Here is a 10,168-nt window from a genome sequence, read left to right as displayed (position 1 = left end):
AATTTTAGACAATAAGGGGCATTTTACTTGTAGAAAACTAAACTTAAGAGCTAAAATTATAAAACTCAGGAAAATCTTCATGACACTAGATTAGGCAATCATTTCTTAGATATGGCACCAAAAGCATGAGGAGCAAAAGAAAAAATAAACTGGACTATGTCAAAGATTAACTATTTTTGTGCTGCAAGTGAATTGTCAATACTTTAAAAAACCTAACACCTATAACTAATTTCAAGAATCAATTTGTTCTCATAGTTATTTTAAGACAAATGGTTTCACAGTGACTATAGAACCAAAGGTAAAACGGCAAGTAAAATTCTCTCTGTATCATTTGTAAAATGAAATTGAATAGTTCTTTAAAAAAAAAAAGTGCTTGTGTTATAGAACACTAATATTTTTCTTTATTTATAGGAGGAAAGACAGTGCTTGGGATTTATGCTAATTTTTTTTTTTTTTAATGTAGAAAGTCCTCTTATTTCATGTACTTCATCATCAAAGTGCTTCTACTCTCAAAAAGGACTGGCAGGGTATAAATCTATTTTTTTCAGGAAGGAGATGCCACTACTTGTAGAGCAGAGGGTAAAAGTCATGTAGCTCCAGCAGAGAAAAGGAGGCCCGAAATGCCACAAGCCAGCACACACCTCAGCAAATCTCCTCTTCCAGCAGTGTCTCCTAATGACTCCAGATTGGTCCCTTTTATGACTATAAACCTTTTAGTCCACTAGTTCTGAAGCATGCCTGAGCATTCAAATCACCTGGACGGCTTTTAATGAATATTCATACCAAGGCCTCAACCCAGAGCAATTAAATCAGACTTCTAATGGTGGATTGACAGGAAGGTAATCAAGAGTTTTAGGAACTGGGGGAGGAAAGAAAGAACTCCACAAACTAAAGGAGATACATCCTTTCCCCAAACTCTCTGCTCTTGCTCAAAGTGCTTTTTAAAGGCCATATAGACCTTCATTTGAAGCTTTAGATAGAAGCATGGTATAAATTCTATTTAAAAATGTTTATTTCAACAAATGGTGCTGGGACAACTAGATATCCACATGCAAAAGAATGAAGTTGGACTCCTCCTTCTACCTTCCACAAAAATTAACTCAAAATGTATCAGAGACCTAAACCTAAGAGCTAAAATTATAAAACTCTTAGAAAAAAACAGGAAAATCTTCATGATACTAGATTAGGCAATGGTTTCTTAGATATGGCACCAAAAACATGAGGAACAAAAGAAAAAAAAAATTGGACTATGTCAAGGATTAACTATTTTTGTGCTGCAAATGATACTATCAAGGAAGTGAAACAACCACCCACAGAATGGGGGAAAATATTTGCAAGTTATATCTGATAAAGGACCAGTATTCAGAGTAAATAAAGAATTTTTATAATTCAATAATAAAGACAAATAACCAAATTAGAAAATGAGCAAAGGATTTAAATTGACTTTCTCCAAAGAAGATATACAAATGGCCAATAAACTCATGAAAAGATGTTCAGCATCATTAGCCATAAGAGAAATAAATATCAAAACCACAATGAGAATGGTTATAACAAAAACTCAGATAATAACAAGTGCTGGCAAACATGTTAAGCAACTGGAACCCTTGTACAGTGCTGGGAATGTAAAAGAGTACGGCTGCTTTGGAAAATAGTTTGGTAGTTCCTCAAAAATTTAAATACAGAGTAACCATATGACTCAGCAATTCCACTTTTACGTATGAACCCAAGAGAATTTAAAACATATTCACACAAAAACTTACATGTGAATGTTCAAGCAGCATTATTCATAATAGCTCAAAAATGGAAGCAATCCAAATGTCCATGATCTGCTGAATGGATGGATAAAACGTGCTATATCCATACAATGGAATATTATCGAACAGTGAAAAGTAATGAAATACTGACACACGATACAACATAAACAAACCCTGAAAACATTTTGTACGTCAAAGAAGACAGTCATAAAAGACCACGTATTACATGACTGCATTTATATGAAAAGTGAAAAACAGGCAAATCTACAGAAACAAAAAGTGTTTAGTGGTTGTCTAGAGGAGGGAGCAGGGAGGAATGAGAAATAACTGTTAATAGATACAGGATTTCTTTCTAGAGTGACAGAAATGTTCTAAACTTAGATTGTGGTGATGGCTGCACAGCTCTGAATATAATGAAAACCAGTGAACTGTGCTTTCTAAGTGGTTGAATTTTATGGTATATAAGTTATACCTCAATAAAGATGTTTTCAAAATGTATATTTATAGAATTTGAACTTCCCCCCATTGTGGTATGGCACTACACTGTCATAATTTTGCTAAGTTAGTTGGTTTATTTCCACATCCAAAAAATAAGAGGACTGAACCAGAAGGTTCAAGTCGCCACTAGTTTTAAAATTTTAAGAATGTATGAATACTGCAGCAAGTAGAACAAATTCAATTCACTAAAAACTAAAGACTTATGTCCAATTGCATTCCTATATTACCATTTCCAGTTATGCCGCCCTATATGCCAGGTCTATGCTAAGCACTCAAGGAACATTATCTCAGTAAACTGACACAGCGATGCTATAAGGTAGATGTGATTAATTCCACTTCACAGATGTTGGAACTAAGGCTCAGAAAGGTTTCATTACTTACCAGGATGTGAACCCAAGTGTGACTTCAGGGTTGGTGCTTTTAACCTTTATGCATACTGCCTTCCTTACCAAGTATTTTCCTGTTCTGAGATGGCAGTTCCAAAACCACAACACTGTGTCCCTTGATTATCACATATGAGTGGCTGAGAACTGGAAAGAGATTGACTAAAGTGATACTGGAAAAATAATAAAATGATAACTTATTACAATATTTTTCACATCTTGCTTTTGTGACTAGTGATTCCAGAGAGGGCTTTTTCCCATTAAATTAACAAAGATATTCTACACAAGAAAGCAGAGATAATATTCATTTAAGAACACTACAATAAATTATCCAACAATACCTAGTCAAGATCCACTAAAACTCAGTAGAAGACCAGAAAGGAGAGCAGAGGGAATTCTAGAAAAAGATCCAGTAAAAAATTTTAAAGTGTTAGAAAGTGGGGCACATGTAGGTATCCCTCAGGCAGAAGCAAACAACATACTGGTGTGCCCCTACGGGAACTATGAAGGGGACAGAGTGCAGGCGAGGCTAAAAGGAGGACCAACTATCATCATTTGATGACTGGTTTATAACTTTTGTAAACCTCTGTATTTTGATACACATAAAAACCTCATCAGGGAGTGTCTGAGATCTTGCTCCCCAGCATGTCATCAGTTTGGCTCAAATAAAATCTCATAAAAAATTTTTTTCAGTCTCATTAAACTCCCAGTTTAAACTACAAAAACGAGGAGTTTTTTTTGCAACTCAAGTATATATTACAATACTGGAAATATTTTTGCAAGCTGTACATCCTCCTTCCCTGAGATTCTGAAGTTATCGGAAGGGCAGTTACTAATAATTTTGTGAAGTTTCTAAGAGCACATGGGGATCTTGATAATAAGACCTCCTTTTACCTTCAGTTAGGTTAGGTCAGTGGTTCTCAGCTGGTGGCGATTCTGCCCCCCAGGAAACCTTTGGAATGTCTGGAGACATTTTTGATTGTCACACTTGAAGAGTACTACTGGCATCTAGTGGATATGATGTTAATTAAACAACAACAAAAAACCTTATCCCTTTAGGTCAGGGTTTCAAACTAGCAGAGCAGCTCCCACCCTGTGATCTACTGAAAATCAGCCCTCAAGACAAGAGTTTGTTTAAAAATAAAATCATGCCCCTTTAAAAAAAAAATCAAACACAAAAGTCATGGCTAAGCATCAAGTATGAGTGAAATGAGCTGAGGCTTGATGTCAATTTCTTTACCTCCAGAAAGAAGGTCCAACTCTGGCAGAAATGAGCCTTGCCACAGAGGGAAGTTCCGAAGAGTGAGCTTGACTCTCCAACAGTGGCTTATACCTGCAAGGGCACAGGCAGGATCACTAGCAGAGTTACAAAAAATCAAGATATCATGCACCACTCTGGACATACTGAATTGCCAGAACCTCTGGGAGAGAGACCCAGGTGAAGAAGTTTTCAAACCTCTTTCCCTGATTAGAAGTACACCTCCAATTAGGAGACACTGCTTTAGAACAATAGTTCTCAACTCAGGGTGATTTTGCTCCCCAGGGGACATTTGGTAATCTCTGAAGACATTTTTGATTGTCAAAACTGGCATCTTGTGGGTAAAGACTAAACATCCTACGATGAACACTTCAGCCCCTACAACAAAGGACTGTCCTGCACAAAATGTTAAAAGTGCTAAGATTAAGAAATTCTGTTTTCAAGAGAAGCCCGGGGGAGGTAAGCCAGGGGGCTGTTCACTTCTGAAGGAGTATTTCAGGAATAGGAGAAAGAAACTGACAGTGCAGATGAAATGTTCTCCACAATTCCTTCTGTGTCTCAGTCTAGGAAAAAACAGGACAGAGGCATAACTAATAGAATAACTGATAGAAGGTATCAATAAAAACATCTGTTTAAAGCAGAAAACAGGTTAAGAGGTCAGAATAAATGTAAATCTCTTCTTGGCTCTGTTTAATATAGAATTCCTCTATTGATATAAATATGTCCTAAAACTGATATGACATCACCCTGGAGGTTCTCAGCTTTCCAAATTAAACAGCTATGCCAGCTAGGCAACTCTAAAGTATAACACTAATTCATCTAGTTAAAACACAAAACACTGTAGAGTTCAGAAAGTAAGTTTTAAAAGCCCATCTAAATAAATATGACCAAACTTCAACAGTGGGAGCAATATCTAAAGTAATATTAAATATTCTTTTTCCCCTACTAGGTTCTTTAGTATTATGCAAGCTATGTAGTATGATAAATCATTCTTTAGTGTTATGAATATATTCCATTCTATTTTGTCCAATGACTCCCATTAATTGAAGATATGTTCTACTACAGGGAAAAAATGTGGTCTTTGGATTGTAATAAAAACCACTAAGAAATAATAAACATATTTAAAGGGAAAATAACTGATAACATTAAAACATGATTTAAAAGAGCAGCAATTTAAAATTGCAGTAAGTGCTTAAGATTTACCATTGAGATAATTCTACTTTTTTGCACTTTTATCATCACTTGAATCTAATGGTTCTCTTTCTGAACAACTCTGCCCAGTGAGATTTGAAGAGTCTAGTACTTTCTTCACTCTCTCGAAAATATGCTTCTTTCATTATTCTCCCAACTTTCTATGTTGAAAAATTATAAGCCTCCAGGAAAACTGAAATAGTACAATGAACATCTTAGATTCGCCAGAGATTCACTAAAGTTCACCAATTGTTAACTGGTGAACTTTAGTGCATCTTTTTAACCAATTGTTAACTGGTGAACTTTAGTGCTATTTTTATAAGAACTATTTAAAAGTTAGTTGCAACACATCACAAAACCATTTGTAAATGTTTCAGCATCTCTTAAGAATAAGGGCCATAGTCAAATTTCTCTGTCCAAAAAATGCCAGATAGCTTTTAAGAAACCTAGGACCCAACCAATGTGCAACACATATCACAGTTGTTGTGTCTCTTTGGTCTACTTAAATCTAGAACAGATCCTGGCTTTTTTTTGACACTGATATATTTGAAGCAGGATCCCCTATATTTTTAAACTTATCTCTACCTGCTCCTATCTTCACTGTTTCCAGTTTCTACTATTTAAAAAATAATAATCATTCCTCTCTAGATCTCCATTGGTTGTGCTCTCCCTCCTGCTTCACAGACAAGCTCCTCAAAAAAAAAGGCAAAGCATCACTTCATCTCATTTCTCAGGTCTCCACTCATTTATTAATCTGCTGAAATCCTATTTCTGTCCCTCTCACACCACTGATATTGCTTTCACTAAGGTCACTGATGGCTGTCTACATGCCAAGTCCAAAGGACATTTTTCAGTTATCAATTTACCTGAACTCTCTGCAACAACTGCTGTGCTTACCCACTATTTCCCTCAAGTACTCTCAAGTCCTGGCATGATTCTCTTGTTCTCTTCCTAGTCTATGTCCCTAAATGCTGGCATTTATCACAGTTGTCTTTGACCTTCTCATTCCCTCCATGGCTTTAATGACCAACTATTAGTGAGTCCCAAATCTCTTCTCCAGTTTAGAACTCTCTACAGAATTCAAGATCCAAATTTCCTATAGTTCCCTATATGTAATGTGTCCATAATTGACTTATTTTCCTCCTGCAACTGATTTCTCCTATTCCTTTTCTTAATTAATGGAAACATCAGTTCTCCAAATATAAAACCTCTAGTCCTCCTTCCTCATCCCTTCCAATGAACCAATCACTAAATCCTCAATTCTACCTCCTGTATAGTTCACATTCATCACATTCTTCACCTCCTCTTTAGCTCTGCATTAATGGCAGTTAAGGCCCTCAACATCTCTCCCACAGATCATCGCAAAGATATATTTAATCTCTATACTTCCAGGCCTCCTCCTCTTCGCTGATCTCTTGATTCTCTCCACAAGTTTTTTTTCTGTAACACAAATTGGTTCACATTACTCATTTATTTAAAGTTTCTTGACTCTCCATACCCGGCTGGGAACAATTCAGCATGGTGGTTAAGAACATAGGCACTGGAACTGGAAAAAGCTGGATGAAATTCTAGATTCTGCATCTACTGTGTGGCCAGGAAACTCTCTAAGCACTTGAGTTTTCACTGTGTCTGTCAAACAATGCTGTTAAGGGACTATTAGATGATGTACGTAAAACATTTGTCCCAATACCAAAATTAAATACTTATTAATTTTTGTAAGATGAAGTCCCAATTACTTAGCCTGGCCCTTTATGATCTGGTCACTGCCTTCCTGTTCAGTCTCATTTCCCATTCCTTCCTCACATTCTTCACTGTCACAACAGTTCACATCTTTTTGCTTTTGTACACATAATTTCCTCTGCCTACAAAGCCTAGCCCCCAGTGCTTTGTCCAATGACTGAACTCTTTATTCCAAAATTGATTTTTGCCCTTTGAACCTTAAACACTACTCTATGTCTTACATCTATTTTTGTCTCCTTTTGACACTAAATTGTTTCTTTAAAGCACAGATAGAGAAAATAACACAAGAAACTAACAGCCATCATGGAAATTCATCTGAGACATGGAACTTGGTTAATGTCTGTTAACAAGTTTATAGAAAGGAACTAAAGTGATCTTTCTCTTCCCAAACTAATTTAATGTAACTAATGCTTTATTCATTTTTTTATTCTTATTATTAAAAAAATACATCACCCTAATGAAGGTTTAGGTGAGCAGGTCAGGAACCTTACACTTGAACATTCTCTGTGGTGTTATATAGTAGCTGTGGAGGAACAGGAATTCAAACTGGGTCTTGAAATTGTTTTGGTCCAAAGCAGAATTGGCCTAAAAGGGCCTCTCTTTGACATGCAAGGTGGGCTATATGAACTTCAGTCAAAACTCTGATGTAATGAAGGGGACTGACCAAGTTTTGCCACTCTTAAGCTGCCTTCTGGAATATCGGTTTTAAGCTGGTAATTAAGAAAATACTCAGAAAGCACCTTTTGCCTTCAACCTTTTCCTGCTGAAGAGATTCAGATGGAAAAACTTGCTTCAGGGAAGCTTAACAAAATCACTTTAGCATTAGAGGGGAAGATTCCAAGCAGGAGTCTGTTGGCTAAATACCACCCTCCCCCTTCCATTGTTTTCTGGGTTGCCTAGCGAAAATTCACCTGCCGTGTGTTCCACGTTTCCTCAATTACCTGCAAATTGCTTATTTTCACTTTTGAAATCTAAGATCCCCTTCTCCTTTGTCCAAAATGACACATACACCCAATTTTGACTCACCATCTTTGGGAATTTCATGCTTATGTGAATTCCCTGTGTGCACTATTAAATTTTTTACTTTCTCCTGTTAACCTGTCTCTGTTAATTTGCCCAGCTAGAACTTAGAAGGTAAGAAGCGCAAAAATTGTTAGCCCCCTGAGTTTCAAAGTTGAATTTAGGTTAATGCATGTTGTTCCCTAGAGGAAAATTGTGATAACTCAAACTCAAATAAATTTATTAAGGGAGAGATGTCCATAGAAGATTCCACCATGGGAACAACCAAATGAGCAACTAAAAAAAAGTCAGAATAAGTATCTCGGAGTAGTCTCTATTATAAGGTGATGACAAAGGAAATATATTTGCTAATACCAGGGCTATGTGGGCTCTTAGGCCACAAAAGTGAGGCTTGTAGGGTTGTCTTAAAAACGAGGCAGGCGAAATTTTCTTGTATTAAAAGGCGATTACAAACAGCTCATTTACTCAGGTCAACAAATCAAGTCATATTCCTTCTGAAATCCGAGATACCATGTTTATCATATACTAAGTCAACACTCAAAAAAAAAAAAAATCCCTCTTTAGAAAAAAATGTTTCAGAGGGGGGCAGGGAATCTACTCTCAAAAGACACAAAAATTAGAAATCTGTGAAAAGGGCAGTGAAATCTAAACTTCGCTAGCACCGCTCATGTTTCGGAGACTTCTGTGACGCCTGAGAAACATGTTCAAGCAGCAGGGTCGACCTCGCTTTGCTCACTCCGGCAGAGCTAAGGAAAGAAAGGGCGATATCTTAAAGGAGTCGACCCGTGTGGAGTTAAGGGGAATGCTGTCAGTGTACCAAACTCCAGAGGCTCAGGAAAGGGGTCAGCGCAGGAGCAAGGGGTGGCAGTGTCGGCGAGGGAAGGGCTACGCGAGGATGTCACAGACCCGCGCGGCGGCGACGCTGTCACGGGGCGGCCTCCCCTTCCCAGCCTCGGGCCCCAGTCACTCACATGCGGCGCCCGCGCCCCCTTGGGCTCCTCCCGCCTCGGGGACAGCCACCACCGGGCTAGGAAGCGAAACCGACAACTTCCTGCTTCCTGATGCGCAACCCGGAAGCAACTCCCCGTCTACAGACGAGGCTACAAGCCCCAGGGTAGCTCCTTCTTTCCGCCCCACGCTTCTACCGCTTCTGCCGCAAACAGAACGCGCGAAGCCACGGCGTACGCGGGAACTCTCGCGATATCTGGAGAGCATGGGTTCTTGCTCCCCCTGGCGTTCAGTTCTTTCTACTCAGTGTTCTTCAGACCTTGGCAATCTTTCACAGACTACGTACCTGAACTGATTCATTCAACAAGCATTTATTGAGACCCCTATTACATGCCAGGCAGCATGTTAGGCATTAAACAGTAGGCGTACAGGGATATATAAACAGACCTCTGGGACCTCCCTATCTAAAAGAGAAAGACAAGCAAGCAACTCAAATTTACACAGGGCCCACTCAATATTTGTTGAGAGCTTACTCTGTGCCAGACATTACTAAGCACTTTATATTTGAGAAACCACCTCAACAACCCTATGATATAAAAAGCGCCACAACATTTATCCTCATATTAACCAAGCTGAAGTTTATGGAAAGGTTAATCTGCTGCGATTACGTATGTGAAGAGTGGCTCAGTCACTATTTGACCCTACGGTCCTTATCTTGCCCTGTCTTTAGGGCCAAAGATCTTAACTGCTTTCTACAAGAGATCTGCAAACAAAATGTTACAGAGGTCAGACAAAGCTACATTTACAAAGGCAATGTGATATTGATGTAGGAATAGGCAAACCAATTAAACACAATAGAGAGACCAAAAACAGGACCACTTATAATAGACATTTGCTTTACGACAAAAAGGAGTGAGGAAAGGATAATGCTTCCAATAAATGGTGCTGGGTCATCCATATATAAAAAAAAATGAAACGACTCTTATCTCACCATAATCTGAAATAAATTCTATGAGCATAATAGATCTATATGAGAAAAACAAAACAATAAAACTTTAGAGCTGCTCTGTCCAATACCATCACAATGCAAGTGACTATTGAGTACTTGAAATATCTGTAAGGGATAAGATTGATACATTGGACTACATTAAAATTAGAAACCTCTGATCATCAAAAGACACGATTAAGGGAACGAAAAGACAAGCTATAGAGTGAAAGAAACCAACAAAGAGCTTGTGTCCAAGATATATAAAGAACTCCACAAATAAAAAAAAGAGCCAAATAGAAAAATGGGCAGAAGATTTGAACACAAAAAGATATCACGAAAGAGGATATCTAAATTGAAAACACATTAAAAAAGAACGTTCAACTTCATT

At 37.8% G+C, this 10,168-nt stretch overlaps 1 protein-coding gene across 6 annotated transcripts in view; it reads right to left on the bottom strand.

Annotated features, from left to right (window-relative positions):
• The window catches only part of CUNH6orf89 (chromosome unknown C6orf89 homolog), a 34,222-nt gene extending 25,213 nt beyond the window's left edge, over nt 1-9,009 (bottom strand). For 2 of the 6 annotated variants that reach the window (XR_002779086.1, XM_011354537.2), the window contains exons 1-2: nt 8,816-9,009; nt 3,876-3,968 (exon numbers count right to left, since the gene is read on the bottom strand). Coding sequence is in view for 3 of the 6 variants with exons in the window: in XM_011354537.2 (XP_011352839.1) it covers nt 3,876-3,968; nt 8,816-8,817 (95 nt within the window). In the remaining 3 variants the exon portion in view is untranslated. Of the gene's footprint in view, nt 1-1,760; nt 1,830-2,633; nt 2,809-3,875; nt 3,969-8,815 lie in introns of all 6 variants that reach the window. The other 4 variants (XM_023527538.1, XM_011354541.2, XM_011354540.2 and 1 more) reach the window with 4 other exon arrangements.
• Between the last annotated feature and the right edge of the window lie 1,159 nt (nt 9,010-10,168).

The sequence above is a fragment of the Pteropus vampyrus genome, unplaced genomic scaffold, assembly GCF_000151845.1.
Source record: "Pteropus vampyrus isolate Shadow unplaced genomic scaffold, Pvam_2.0 Scaffold18, whole genome shotgun sequence".
In the NCBI taxonomy this organism is placed as follows: Eukaryota; Metazoa; Chordata; class Mammalia; order Chiroptera; family Pteropodidae; genus Pteropus; species Pteropus vampyrus.
Note: the sequence above shows the minus strand (reverse complement) of the source record. Positions and strands in the feature narration are given on the sequence as shown.